We start from the raw sequence: 16,188 nt of genomic DNA on the forward strand, positions 1-16,188 counted from the left end.
GCGTCTGTTGAAATACCATGGGATATGTTCTGTTCAAAGTAACAGAAACACTAACTTGGATCAGTTGCAGAGGCTAGAAAGCTAATGAGCAGTGCTGCTGTGTTCGGAATAGCATCCTGAAATTGCAGTACTATGCTTTTAATTACATTTTGCAATATGTGAGTGAAAAAATAAATAGTGGCTGAATGTTATTTTACAAAAGGAGACGTTGCTTTTGTTACTGTCCATTTTGTTACTGTCCATTATTCAGAACTGTGTGGTACCACATACTGTGTGGTATCACAGTATCTGAAAGTAACTGCTCTCAGGATAAACACTGGCTACCACAGCAAAACTAAGAAATCCAATTTTAAGTGATAGATGCACCTCCAGACAATCTGGAGAGTTGAGTTCAAAGGAAAAAAAAAAAGCCCATGTCCTTTATAAAACCCATGCAAAAGTCATAGCCTAGAAAGTGATCTAACAGGGGTTTAGAGCCTGCTACAGGACAGCCTTCCAAGGCCTGTAGATAGCCAGTGAGGCTATTTATGTGCCTAAGGTTTGCTGGCTACATTCAACTCACCAGTGCTTTGGTGAATAGCAGAAGTGTTCCTTCCGTCTTGATCTTCACAACTAGGGCTCACAAGAGGACTCTTAGAAAGCATGCATCAGCTTTCTATTGCAGGCAATTCCTTTAAAGCATTCAGTACTGCGGGACTGAAATACAAATCTTGCAAGATTATCTAAACACTAAAATCGCAGTACTTTTGCTCCACCTCAGTAGGCATGTCCCTCACTTACTGTGAATTAGTTAAATAGAGAGACCATGGCACAGACACGAAGCTAATTCTAACATATATCAAACATACCTACCTTTTCGGTTAGCTACAGTTACTATTCTCTATTTTAAGACTTTAAGTAGGGTCCCTCTTTAAAATTTTAAATTTTGACCTTTCTGTGGGTTCTAGGTTTTGGCTAAATAGGAATATGATGGTGAGAATAACTTACTTGGAAGCACTGGTTACTTTTTCAGACTAATTCAGCTTAGGAAAGTTACTGTTCCTTACCTCAGAAGATAGATGTAACTTACATTCTGAACAAAGTATTTCAAATGTACTTAAAATGTTGCACAGACACAATGCAGAGTGTTCTGCTTACGCAGCATATTTCTGTATGCTTACCATTCATTAAGTAGAAATATTCTTAGTTGCATGTACTGGTGCATTTTGAAAATGAGGTCACTGACAATTAAAATACATTGAAATTTCAACTTACCTTCTCATGTGTTAGGTATGCTATCATAGAAGTTAAATGTATACAAATACATATATCCTAATGTCAATCTATCATGATATTCTCAACTTGACCAAACTGCATTTGTCAAAATATGCAAAGATTCCATCTATAGGGTATCTATTTTGTACATGATAGCAATGTGAGACTTGTAGACATTAACCACTTATGATTATACTTGCTTAAAAAAGGGAAATTTATGATAATATGGGAAAGATTGATACTGTGCATTAGTTTTATTCAATACATAAATGTAAACATGAGCAAATAAAAAGTCAAGGTAACATAAAGTACTAAAAAAAGCTACTGTAGTAAATAATTACAAAGCATATTCATAAACAAACTTGTATGAAAAAAATTTTAGTACTTAAGTCATATATTGGTACAAATTTACTTTAAAAGCAGAAACAAAACTGATGTGTCCACACACAACACGCTTAATACACATTTCACACATAAGTAACAATAGTTTACATTTCAGTTTCTCAATTTTAGTTTCCACAGCAATATTTAGCTTCATTTTTAATAGACTTCTATTAATTTATTTTGGATTAGTGTTAAAGTAAAAGGGTAATATATTTCTAGAAACTAAAGCTGTTTAAAAAAAAAAAAAAAAAAAAAAAAAGTCAGCAAAAGTGAAGCCTTTAAGCCAAAACACTTAGGTGGCAATGCAGTCAAAAATAATAACACTGGGATTGTACATGTAAACTTACATGCAATCCCCCCCACACACACTCCCCTCCTTAATCATCATGTTTGTTTTAAGTGAAAATGACTAAATCCTGAGAATAATCAAACCAAATCACGTTGCACTTCTAGAATACAACAAAGTACTCTCATACTGACAGTTACATACAAATTGTTTCATCTTTATATTAAATTTGCAAGCTTGGAATATTTCTCTCTACCCACTTCAAACTTAATATTCTTAAGTCTGATCATGTTTTCCACTCATAATTTAAAAAATCTTAATCTTGTCATTTCAATTAGTATGTTCAATTAATATGTTTATATTTGTGTAACTCATTGACCTAAGGGTTATGTGACAAAGATTTCTAATGTCAAAGTGATTAATATAACCATGGCATTTATTTAACTTCTACTAAAATCATTTGTTAATATTACATGATGGAAGACACTGTAATAGAAAATCAAATAGCGCTTCTTCAAAAAACCTTTGAATGGTGGTTTCATCCTTGCTGTAATTAAGTGGCATAACTACATACCTTTACACAATATACCAATGATTGTCTCCAATGTAAGAAGAAAAACATCATATACATAATATAAATAAGAATATATCCAATTCTAACCCGTTTTACCTATCCCTTGTATTGTATTTTTTTTAAATGTAAAATTAAAACACTACATAGAAGTATTATATAACTCCTTAAAATTCAGTTGGTTTTGTTTTGTTTTGATTTCAAGATGGCATTTTAGTACTGATGAGATTAAAAAGTGCTGGAGTTCATATGCATATTGGATGATTCAGTTTTCCATCAGAACTGATGGCTGAATTAGTGCAAAACTTTCACTATGTGCAATTTTATTATATGCCATAGTAGACAATACAACATTCAGCTCTTTTTCAAACTGAATTTATTACCTATACCCAACTCAGTTAACAAAACTAAGAAAACAATGCATAAGAAAACTTTCAGACATTTCAAATAGCATAATTTTGTATAAAATGTATTTACCTTAAACTTCCCTTTTCTACCTTCCCCCCCCCCACCTTCAGACTGACAGAAATAGGAAATATGCTTCTGGTAATGTAATCCTTAATAAGAGGTATTGCTACTGCAAGAAATATGTGAAAGTCAAACATGTTCTACTTGCATGTATTTGGCTATCAGCTTTCCAATGCTTTCTAGGTATCATCTTATTGGTAGTAGGTATGCACGTCCACTCAAATTTTCAAATAGTTTTACAAAAGTTAAAAAAATATACTCAGTATTTGTTGCATAACCTGCCTATATTCACCCTAACATACATGAATCTTATAAAATGCTTTAGAACTATTTAGTAGCTGCAAAAATACCAATCACTGCACAGCACCTGGTGAAAGGTCTTGATGAGAACATACAATCCCATAACGCGGTCTTGAAAGTATTTTTCTTCAGGTTTACAGCTGAAGAAAGACAGTAGTTTATGTATTTTCACACGTAAACCCAACACATATTCCATACCACGTTCATAGGAGCTTCTGTGGACACTCAGACCTTTCTTGCACTCACTCTAAATCCTGAAGAAGAGCTGGTGATGTGAAAAGTAAAAGGAAGTCTGATCAACCAAGTACGATAGAATGAACTCCACGTTTAGTCGTTACCAACTTATTATTTTGCAAGAAGCTGCTGGACTGTCTTTTTTATTATTATTATTTTTAATTTTCCTTTAAGGGCAAAACCCATTTCTAATATAATTTCTTGACCACATGTTTTAGATGTTATCTATGATCCAGTTAAGCGATGATGTCATGCGTATCACTGTTGGGTCTTTGGCGTACAGTCAGTGGGGGCAGAGGCTTTCCATAGAAATCTGTATAAGAAACGCCAGAAACAAAAACACATTAAACTGTAATTTTCCATCTCCCTTGCTTAAGAGGCTGTTTAAAAACAGTAAGTTCTTGTTTTATTAATGAAAGCTAGGTAGCCTACTATTTTAGAGCTAATTCCTACAAAGCAACTTTCAGGCCTAGTGCTAATGTCTAGAGGTACATTGGCCAAACCAGCATTTAATTACATTTTGTTATACATGCATCAGCATTTGCAAAATTACATCCAGAATAACCTACAAACATCACGAAATATACGAAACATCCAAAGCTTACAAACAACAATTGAGAAAATGAAATATAAAAATTTGAATGCTGATGTAGTAAATAACGCATTGCAATAAACTTTTAAGTGATAATGTTAGGCAGCATCCAAAATTTTGCTATTATTTTTGCATGATATCTAACCTTGATAGCCATACGAACTTTCTTGAATAACTACATTATGAAATTTTAGATAGAGGTATAACAGGTATCTCTTGCTGCTAATAAAGTAATTTACAGTAGGAAAAATGTTCAAGGAAAAGTTATTAAACATACCAGAAGAAAGTAAGTATCCTCAAACATTTGCTAGTGACATGAAAGAAAAAAGAAAACAAACATGCAGAGTGGTACACATAATGCATTTCACACACACACGGACAAAAAAAAAAATATCAAGAAAGATGGTAAGAGGAAGCAGATAGAAATCAAGAAAAATTAAAAGCAGCTTTTTGAAGCATTCAAATTTCAATTTCCGTTATGTGGACAATCTCCTCCTCAACAAATCTTCAATGTGCCATCAAAATTTACGGTTAATAAATCTTATTTTTCTAAGAAAAGCTATATTACACTTGATCTATATTGAGAATAACTTGCATTGAAACCACATCTCTGAGCTAAAGTTAACAAAAGCAAGCAAGTTGGATCTCATTGCTCTTACGAGAACATGTGTACGCATATGTAGGATAACTATTTTAGTTATCCTAACATTTAATCAGTAAAATGGTAATACTTTTATGCTGTTGTAATCCTTTGACTTCAGCTAGGTCAGTGTTACAGCAGCATGCAAAAAGCAACAGTGGAACAAATAATTTTCGGGTAAATGAAAACCTGTACAATGGATGCTTTATTAGTCAGCTTCTTGAGGTCTGGCACACAGCTTTACAACTGGCAGACAATTTTAGTTCCTATAATAAGAGAAGTTCATCATTCTTGCAAATGTATCCTCCAGTGACAATAAATAGGCACTTACTACCAAGTGTTGTGCTAGAATCATTACCATGACTGAAAAAATTGCAGTGTTTAGTGAAAATAATTGTGTAATTAAAGATTTATAGAATTGACGGCCTGTTAACTCTGCCTAAACATCCAACATAATGTTCTCTGCTAAGAATGACACAAAAATGACTCAATATATATACTAAATAACCCTATCGCTAACACATTTTTCAGTTTGCACATTAAATCATTAAGACAGATTTACAACTAAGAACATCTAGCATTAAAAACCAGACCTTTGTATGCTGTTTTAACCTCACACCACGCTCATTTTATATATTTCAGCAGCAATGTCAGTACAACTTCTCTGTGCTACTTCCAAAAAAAAAAAATAAAAAAATAACAAGGTAACACAAAATCAGAGGAATAACTGCTCTCCTAAACTAACAAAGACTTGTACTAGAAAGCACATGAATTCTGAGAAACACCTATTCTTGTGTTTTTTCATGGACTGGCAGAAAACCAGGAAAATTCAAATTTGTTTTAAAGCATAAAGGTTTTACATTGAGGAACTATCAAATGATTAAGTGATGCACTCTTGGATATGGACTCAGAGTATTCCTGAAAATAACCTCTATGAATAAACAAGGCTCCTTAAAATTTTAAAAGCAGACTAAGTTAAATACTTCAAAAGGTTCAATAGTTTTTTTCTTTCCTTGCTCCTACAGACACAACCAACCTTAGTTTAAACCCTGACACAAGCACCCACTGGACAGCTGACTGGAATTGCATTTTTTCAGCCTTGTCTGTAAGAAGGTAGGTGCTTATTTGCCCCATACACAAAGACTTTACAGACACTTGGCCATTAACTGGTGGACAAAGCAAGAGAGGTCAACAGAATTCAATATTGCTGGATGAAACAGTTCACCTCTTCTTCCGTCTTGAGGAATCTGAGAACCACAGAGAAGAAAGCCTTACCAAAGCTCCAGATAAAGGAATTTAAAAAAAAAAAAAAAAAAAAACAAAACTTGTAAGCTTTCACTGAAAATTGTGCCTTCAAGACACTCGTGTTAATTAACATGAAACCAAGCTAGAAACTTTGGCTCAGTCCCAGAGCTACAACATCACTGGCCTAAACAAAACGTGGTGGGAAGAGGCCTGTAACTGTAATGTTAAAATGATGGATGCTTACGGGCTCTTCACAAGGGATGGACAGGCAGGGCAGGTGAGGAGGGGGGATACCCCCAGAAATGGCAATATTCAAAAACAGATGAAGAAGAGAGGTTAATGAAGAACTTTTACTTATTTATTTATTTTTGTTTAAAAGCAGAAAAGCTTTTAGTAAGCAGAAAGTAAAGACTTCTCCACAGCATTCATTTAAAAAAAAAAATAAAATTTGAAGTGCCTTTGGAAGAGCATCAGGACAGAGAATCCATTCGAACTCCACGAGGGCAGGTTGTTGAAATTATTTTTTTTTTTTTTTTGTGGTAAAAAGTGTGACAAGAAACATGGAAATATCTCAATAAGCGCATTTTGCTGCTCTACCCTGTTTCTGTTAGTTAACAAAATCCCTGAGAAAGCAAATCTCTGAGAGAAGTGCAGGCAATGTTTTGAATTCATTTGCAAAGCTCTGAACACTCTAAATTTCTTCTGACCTCAGTGGTTACATCTCTGGTTAATAGATTGTTCTGGCCGTGAGATCGTTCCCCTGCCAACATTTATTCCATCTTCAGATTTCAAAAGACTTGAATTATCATCTCTATCTCACAAATAAACTAAATAAACACAGATCTCAGGTTACATCAGCTTACACATCTCTGAGTATGGAATCTAGCTTAAGATTTTTTGTCCTTTTTCTACCCAGGCTCTTGCTACAAAATCAGATCAGATTAAAAATATATATATGTAATGTATGTATGTACATATATGTGTGTGTATATATATATATATATATATCACCTGTTCCCTTTCTTCCCCTCCCTACCTCTTTATCTGGATTTTCTTTCTTGCCTTCTTTTCTCTATACTCCTTAAAAAAAGAGCAAGATAGTTTAATGATTAAAGTTTTCTGAAAGACATACTACAAAATACGTTTTATGCACATTAATTACATTCCTGTGAAAAATAAATATATAATTTCAGATATTTTAATTCCTCTTTACTCAGCTTTTGACTATTTGTGAGTTTATTATCCTTTGGCTGAGAAGCTCTGTTGCTTCAGAAGTTCAGCAGGTATGTCCACATGATGCTGTCCTACACGAACTTAACCCGGTCTTGAAATGATTCAAGGATCACTACAGAAACATTGAGCTCCTTTCTCTATAAACTCCTGAACTAACGTTCTCTTTGTTCAATTTGCATAAATGTGCCCATAGCTTTAGTTTGGTTATCCTCCCCTCATGCTATTCCATGTGTCTCCATATTCACTTGACTTTTCAAAATTTGAGAAATAAAAATTTAAGGAAAAATGAAGACTTCCTCATCTAAAACTGAGAAAGCACAGGTTGCTTAGAGAGGCTGTAGAGTCCTTGGAGATACTCAAAAGCCGCCTGGACATGGTCCCGGGCAACCTGCTCTAGACGGCCCTGCTAGAGCAGTTGGAGTTGACCAAATGACCTGTGTCCCTTCCAGCCTTTGTGATATGAAAAAACATCACCTGTGGTCCTCGAAAAATAATATCAGCCATCAATAAAGAGAAAAATCAATATTGTACCTACTGAACCTTGACATTTAAAGTTACTAAACCTATTTCTCCTAACAGTTTGTGAACTTTCAAGGACATGGCTCTTCAAAAGCAAAGCACCAGACAGATCCCAAACTTTCCCTCTGACATCTCTCCTGGCAGACCAATAACCAAGTTTTGAATTGAAGTCTCAATTCTGCAGTCAAATTTATGTTGGACTTTTCAGAGCTGGGATTGCAGTATCTTATTTGGAATTGCTAACATAATGCAATTAATGCATGGGTGCCCACATGTCCTAAGCTCTGCTTCTCACACACAAAAAAACACTCCAAATCCTTGACAAAAAGCTTATAGTCTGTGCTTTTAGAACTCTACATAAACAGAAGCAGTAGGTCGAAGAATGTGTAGACTGTCTCAAGAGGCAACATAAACTGTCAGATTACACACCACAAATTCAGCTGTAGGTAAGCTACAGTTCACAAAACCACAGAAATACACGGGGCCCATTTGGGTTCATCATTGTGAAGTAATTAGCAGTTCCAGATAAGATCAGTGTGGAAACAATCACACAGCTCAGTGCAGAACCAAATCAATAAGCCCAGTTGGATCTCTGCAGTCCTGCCTAAGTGTTTCTGCAGTATTCTTTCTGCTTAACACCTTAGAGATTTTCCAGTCTAGGTAACCCAAACCCTGTCCTCAGTGCAATAGATAATGAGGAGCTGTCTACACATGAACAGCAGAAAAATACCTTGACATCTTCATTTTGAAAGCAATATGTGTTTGCACACAAAGTAACTGACCCTGTTACGCTGTCATATACAACTTTATATTTAGTTGCATGCTGCTGAGCAAATAAATAGCTTTCTATATCCCATGTCACTTTAAACTTTGCAAAGGAATCAGAGAAAACTTATTCTTTTGTCTAAAAAAAAGCAAAGAAAACTTCAAAAATTAAAAAGATGCTTTCTACTAAGCAAAAGAGTTGCTTTCAGTCAAAGAATATTGGCATTAAGAATTAAAAAAAAAGGATGAAGAATGAAATGAATATAAAAGTGCATGAATTATGGAGAAAGCTTTAAAAAAGTTCAAAACCCAAAATATTTTAAATTACCAGCATGATGTGTTTCACCAAGAGGCTCAAGTTTTCGAAGTCTATTAAGTTTGGGAGTTCCCCAGCCAACTAAAGGGAAAAAAAGACAGTCAAAACACATCACTACTGCACTTGATTCTGATAACAAGTATGGAAGCCGTGCCTTTTGGGAGAATTCAAAGCATTTAGAAATGGAAAAGTATGTAATATATTATACATATATGATGAATATTGATGATATAATTTTCAAATAAACCAATCTACCCTTAAAAATACTGGTATTTTGACTACTCACTGATGAAAAATTGATTAGCGTCTGACATTTTTGCGCGTGTGAAAATAAAAACTTCCCCCCATGAAATGGATCAAATCAATACTGCTGAAAGTTCAGACCATGATGTGTGAAACTGCATCAAAGATTTCTCGGAGAGGAAGGTTCAGTAGCGTAACTCTGCATGAAGGCATTTTAGTTTAGCCATTCACAAATTAATATTTTAAATGTTTAAAAAACACAAACTGAGACATCAATTATTTTGTTTGGTAGTACACTTACCTGGTGGAAGAGATGGTGGTGGTGTAGGAATTTTGGGAGCAGCATCTTCTGCATTAATGGGTTCCACTCTGTGGCCCCTTTTTAATTTTGTTTTTTTATTTTTCTTCTTATTGTTATCTATATCAAGCAGAAATAAAGCATTACATACCATACAGTGATATTCAGAAAACATGTTAAATTAAACATGTTTAATACAGTTGTTGGGGTGAGATGCATCAGCTTTTTCACTCCAGACTTGTACAATACAACAAAAGCTTGTGTAATGTACAATGTTCACAGCATGCTTTGTTATGGAGAACAAAATGTAAGCAAAAAATATGTGGAAACTAAATTTTCTTAAGTTCAACTTAACTTGTTACTGATGGCAATTTGGATATGATAAAAAAAAAATCCAATTTCAGTTAAACCAACAAATTCACGCTTTTTAAAAGTATAGTTTTTTTTTCAGTACAATAACCTAATGGTGCATTTGTATTTTTTCAAAAGATTTAATTGCCATATGGTGTCCAGAAAAGTAATGCAGACACAGGGAAAAATTACATGAGAAGTAACATTAAACGAAAAATTTAAAGGAAGCAGCATTACCTGAGTCATGGCTTTCTGAGGCTTGTTGTTCATTTTCTTCATGCTGCAAATGCTGTGTAGCTGTAGAATTGCATGTTTCTAGTCTACCATCATTTGTTTTTTGGCTACTGCTACTTGACAGTTGCTGCGCATCCATTTGTTCCTGTTCTGTTTGAGATTTTGAGACAACAGTAGCCTTTTCAGTCTCCAGCCTTAAACGCTTCTTTTCCATTTGTTTTTCATTCTAATGAGAATAACAATATATATTTATGTTTGTCTGCTTGTTTTGATTTTTTTACAACTTCTAATGAAGTAAACTATTAATAAAAGAAAGGTTATTTTAGGTTATTTTAAAAGCAGAATATTCCTATATTCCTAATATCCTTTTTTTTTTTTGGATACTGATAAACCGTGAATATTTTCCACTCCTGAATATCCACTAGTTTAATTAGCAAATATTTTCAATCATTTGGTTATAATACATTTATCTTACTTTGTCTATATTTTCCCCCCTGAATCAACAACAGGTGATTTTCGTAACATGAAAGCACTGATTCAATGCACACAAAACAAGACTGTGAAGATTAAAAAAAAGGCTTTGTGTGTACAGACTTAAAACAATTCTTTCAAATGAACCGTTTTTCTCATTACCTCTCAGACATTTGTTAGTAGTAGGTCTAAAATGATCCAGATTTCCACATATTCTCATACCTCAGAGATTACAGCCGCTATAGGCTGGAAGGGATTTTCAGAGTTTCCAGGTTCAGGGTCCTCGTCATCAGGTACACTCCTTCCTTCTTCTCTTTCCCTTTTTTATTGTTTTGTTGTTGTTGTGTTTTTTGTTTGTTTGTTGCAAGTGGAGAGAGAAAGATGAACAAAGAATTATGAAGAAACCATACTATAAATTTTACTTAATAGAGAACAGTCATTAGGTCATCTAGCTCATCCTCTAATTTATGCCAGCTGATTTTTACAGTATGCTTCTGTACTTTGAAAGACATTTGTCAAATATCACAACAACAGGCAAATAAAGCAAAAATACGTTACGTCAGTGATAGAAACACATGCTGCTACGTGGCAAAACATTAAGAAAACGGAAGCAGTTTCTAAGGACCAAATATGTGACAGAATGCTTCTGTAACTGGAAGGTATTGATCGTTCAATAGCGTGCTGAAATGCTCTCACTGGTAATCTTTTGTAACAATTATTTCTAAGTGTTCAACTTTAAAAAGAAACTACACTGTCAGAAACCATACTGTCTAAATCATCACCTTCTATTTTTAATACGCGTCCATTTCTTCTAAGTCTAGACTCATCTTAATATATGGAAGGAAGAACATGTGACAAGCTATTCAGTACATATAGGAACAGTTAGGGAATCTTATTTGTTCCAGTGACTCAGAGAAAGTTCAAAAAGATGCATGCTGCTCCGTATACTGTTATTGCAACAGCACCAGCTATTCTGTATGCACTAGATCTCTGTGCAAGGAATATTCAGTTACCATGGATTAAATAATATATTATTAATATACTATGTTCAAACACTTATCATCAATAGATCTAATGTTACCTACACACAGGAAGCCACTGTTACATACATTTTACAGCTGCAAATGCTGAGAAAGGAAGTAACACTGTTGTTCAGAGGCACAGATGGGAACGAAACTGAGCTGATCTACCCATGAAACCATGGAGCTTGGAAGAAAAGGCCAATGCTATTTTAAAATTTACTTGCACTACTTCTGTCTCATTTTCCATTTGGAACAAGATGATTGCTACTAACACTGTAGCATGTTGTGGAGGAAATGCATTTTGAGAAAATATTCAGGGAAGCACATCTGAACAAAATAGAGCAGTCTGGGAAATTATTAGAACATGGAATGAAACAGAACTCTACTTGAATCACGAATAAGGAACCTGTTCCTTATAGTAAGATTTTATTTTTTTTTGATATAAACAGAAAAATGCCGTCTCCTAAACCTGAGCCAATCCCTCAGCTACATGATAAAACATCACAAGTTACTAGTTAGCTTCCTTCTAAGACACAATGAGTTGGGAAACAATTTAAGCCTTTAATCCCGATCCAAGTATTCCTCCAGTGAATGAACACTGTCATGATCGCTGATCAGCAACAGAATATATGGAAAATGCCCACGTTACCAGACATTCTCTTTGAGACATTTTCCACAGTCAGCCCTCCTCTCTCTATCTCCCAACATGGCAGAGCGCCAACATGGTCAGAGGGCTTCGTCTATGCAAACATCTGGCAAACTAACAGCATGTGCATTTTTATATGTTTGCTAAACATACATTAAGCGTGTGACAAACTCCAAGTGTTTAAAACATATTCATATCAATTATAGTGTCTAAGTGATTTACTTGACTGGAGTAAAACAAATCAACACGAGCACAAGCCAAAATACTCCCCAGTAACTTCACAATCACTTCTCAGTAACTGAGACTTGCAGGTCTCTGCATGTATACGACAGACAGTGAAAAAGGGGTGCTTGGAGGATTTTGTAATAATGCTCCAGTAAAATGATTCACAACAGTCTCTAATAGGAACCTTTGTAGGTTGCAGAGCCACAAGGACTCTAAATAAATCACAAGTCCCTGGTTCCCCTGCATCAACGTAAGTTCCTCCATACCACACCTGATGGATAACCTAAAGTTTATCAAGCATTCTGTTGAGTAAAGTTTCACATTTACTCTTCCATATTCACATTTGGATTAGAGAGTGTTATTTAAGTTAATAAAAGTTTATCTTAGGACACACTTGAAGGCATATTAAAAATAAATGACAATACGATTTTTTAGGTTAGCCTTCTGTGAAGTTATACCGGCAAGACCAAATTTATTCCACAACTGTCTTACAATTCTCACTCACAGACTCATAGTACATCTCCAGCACAGAGTTAAAATAAAAATAATGACGGGAGTGAACCAAGCAAAAACTTGTAGGTCTTAAAGAAAAGCTTTAGCATTCAGGTCATTACTTCTAATATGAAGGCTCTTGGCTTGTAAGCCAATCGTAGCAGGGTTCCCACAAGCTTTATGTACAAAAATGAATCAAGCATCTTAGAGAGAGAGGAAAGAAGGAAAGCGAGGTAGGAGAAATTACAGAATTACCTTTCTTCACGTATCCTTCTCACTCGCTCAGCTCGTTCTCGTTTCTTTTGTTCCTCATATGCTTTTTGTTCAGTAGTGTCTCTTTGGATGCGCTCATTTAAGGCATCGAAATCTTTTGCTATGATATGTAGAAGCCAATATAAACCCTTTTTTATTGATTTATCAATTTTTTTCCCACAGCCCATGACAGCTGAGCAAGGTTCCTGTAAATACAAGGAAGAAAAAAGGGGAAAATTATTTGCAGTTCTAATCACATTACTTAAACAAAAACAAGAACCCAGCCAAACAACAATATTATGCATCTTGACTAAAATGAAACTTTTTTTTACGATATTATCATCAGCAAGCAAGAGAAACATGATTAGGCAAATCTGTTGGAAGACAGGTGCAAAGCATTGCTAAATTAGTTTGGAATACTTAGTCTAGCTTGGATGAAACACTTGAAAGAAGACGTAGGTTGACTGGAAGCTATCAAGAGGAATAGAACAATCAAAAAAATCTAATTATGAAAACAACTGAAGGAACAGGACTGGTTCTTCCCTCGAGAAGAAGTTTCAAACTTATCATAGCCCTCAAGAAATGGGAAATTGCAAATAGGAAAAGAGTAATTTGTTCTTCATGTTCATAGTCACGAATACAAGTATAATGGGCTCTAATTGGAACCAGAGAGACATGGCTTGATTCATGTTTAGAGCATATAAAAGGACTAGCAGACCTTTCTAGATCTCTTCAGAACTGTTTTCCAGAATCTTCTGGAACCCTGTATGGGTCTTTAACTCAATTAAAAGCAAGTGCATATTTCAAACTGTTTATTTGAAACAAAGAACAAACATTTTGTACTGATTGTATGATTTGATTGATTTGGGATTTATGTTCATGACTTTATTTTACTTTAATTTTTCTTCCTTCTCAACTCATACCACCTAAAAATTCCCTGTATTATATCTTCAGTTACAAGCACTTAAATTACAGCATAGCCAGATAAGGTATGTAAAATTTACAACAGAAAAAAGTAATTTTGACCTGTTATGTTCCCCCCTAGAGTGCCAAACATTGCTTGCATTTTAATACATTCCAACACTGCCTAAAATAAGGTTCAAATATGAGTGTTATTCACCTTACAACCCTACAGAATTCTGTAGCAGAACCTAATCAGGGAGAAGATGTATAGGCAACAATACCTTGTTTCTCTGAGAAGACTAAACTTGTTTATCTGAGAAAACTAAGATAATAGACAACACTGGGGCAATTTTATTCCAGGTTTGCACAAAGGTTACTGTTACTGTGGTTTAGATATAAAAATATAGAAGTTTAGAAATATAGGAAGTATAGAAATATATTTTAAAAAGGAAAAGATAAAAGTCATTCTGACTAATACTGTGACAGTGAGAAAATGATTCCATTTGTTTTAATATTTTTGAAGGGAACTAAAAAAAAGAAGAAAACCAATTAAAATTGTAAGATGAAATAAAAATATGGCCTACTTTTATTTATATCTTTTAAAAATTCCTCTTTAAATTCATCCCATGAGTCATCATACTGAAAAACCTTGGGACCAAGTTTATCTTTAATGAAACTTGTAAAGAAAAAAAAAAAAGCTCTCCTTCCCTCATACTTTGTGAAGAAGAAGTATGCAAGACTCTCAACAACTGCTTTCAGCTAAGATGCCAGAGTATGTAATGGAAAAAAACATATTAGAATAGTTCAGGCTTTTTTTTTTTTTTGTGTTTTTTTTTTTTTTTGTTTTTGTTTTTGTTTTTACTGATAGTGCTTTGCAAGAAAATATTTTTGCCACAGAACTGCCTCATGAAAAAGAAGTGAGCTCTTAATTTTTTTAATTTTTTTTTTTATTTTTTTTTTTTATGATTGCTATATATGCCTATTGCAAAGTCCACTGACTGAAGAAAAGCCCTCAAAGAGTCATAACACAATGAATATAGCTGTGGCCCCGCTATAACTCAACTTTCTAGAGAAAATAATAGTATTTTGTATTTTCCTATGAATTTTCTAACCCTCCCTAGGGAATTTAACCCTCCCTAGGCACTTTAAAAACAAACAAACAAAAAAGTTCAAAATGCAAACACCAGATGGAATAGTTTTACAAAATTGTCCCCAAATGGTGTTTAATAGTCTCAGCATAACTCAAATCATCTTTTAAAGTATTTATTGTTGTAATTAGAAAAATGTCATGAAGTTCAAGCCCACAAATAGTTAAACTAGCAGACTTGTTGATTAAAACAAAGGCTTAAAGAAAACTTGAAGCACTGTTGATTTGGATAAGTTAAGGATTTTTTTATTTTTTTTTTTTAACATGACACTGACTTCTACACCTGAAATGTGGTTATTTTAAGACACCTGATCTTACTGTGACTACTGGGCTGGGAATTAGATTAAATTCTTACTGTTTGTCAGAGAGCAGCTCAGACTAAATGGTGGTTCGAGCTATCAACAAAAATGAGGCAAACATTGTATCTGAACGGTGGTTCTTCCTGTTGCCGATGTTGACATCAGCAAATTTTATTTCATAGGTGGTTTTTTTTTTTTTTTATGTTTATACTAAACTTGCTGTATTAACTAAAAAAGTTTTATTTCACATTAGTACATAATTATTTGTATGTGGTTTCAGAGTGGACCAGGAAGTATACACTGAGAGCCATTATACAGATTTCTTTAACAGATCCAGAAACAGTCAAGGTGAACAGTAGATCTACTTGCAAAACATACACATGTGCTGTATCTTTGCTGCAATTGCAGGGCTCCAAATTTCTTTTATGCTATGTGGCATAATCCTCTACCTCTTGGCAAGCATTACGTATGTATAAGGAAATGAAACATCTTAAAAAAATACTTACAATTTGACATAGACACTTGTGTTCATTGACAAGCTTTTCCAGAGATAAGGACTCGATTACATCTGCTTCTGACAGAGCTCCTTCTCTGTCCTGCTTATTTGCCAGCCTAAAGAAAAAAAAAATCAAAATAAAAGAAACACTTAGCACCCTGGCACATAAAGAGATCAGATCTCTAAAACTATATTTTTGACAAAAGTAGGAAAATGAAGAAAATAAAAACGTCTTGTTCCAGCTTTACTGCCTAGCTTTTCTTTCAACTTAATAAACAATATGTTAGTCCATTTACCATGTA

General features: G+C 34.2%; 1 protein-coding gene across 7 annotated transcripts in view; it reads right to left on the reverse strand.

The window, feature by feature from the left end:
* Positions 1-1,493: 1,493 nt before the first annotated feature.
* Positions 1,494-16,188, reverse strand: part of ARL13B (ARF like GTPase 13B) — a 48,310-nt gene continuing 33,615 nt past the window's right edge. For 4 of the 7 annotated variants that reach the window (XM_084515655.1, XM_084515656.1, XM_084515657.1 and 1 more), the window contains 7 exons: positions 15,897-16,002; positions 13,045-13,247; positions 10,627-10,723; positions 9,937-10,159; positions 9,352-9,468; positions 8,820-8,888; positions 1,494-3,810 (listed from right to left, as the gene is read on the reverse strand). In XM_084515655.1, the coding sequence (XP_084371781.1) occupies positions 3,734-3,810; positions 8,820-8,888; positions 9,352-9,468; positions 9,937-10,159; positions 10,627-10,723; positions 13,045-13,247; positions 15,897-16,002 (892 nt within the window). In that variant the 3' untranslated portion in view covers positions 1,494-3,733. Of the gene's footprint in view, positions 3,811-7,010; positions 7,055-8,819; positions 8,889-9,351; positions 9,469-9,936; positions 10,160-10,626; positions 10,724-13,044; positions 13,248-15,896; positions 16,003-16,188 lie in introns of all 7 variants that reach the window. The other 3 variants (XM_084515661.1, XM_084515659.1, XM_084515658.1) reach the window with 2 other exon arrangements.

This window comes from Aythya ferina, assembly GCF_964211825.1.
Source record: "Aythya ferina genome assembly, chromosome: 1".
NCBI classification, from domain to species: domain Eukaryota; kingdom Metazoa; phylum Chordata; class Aves; order Anseriformes; family Anatidae; genus Aythya; species Aythya ferina.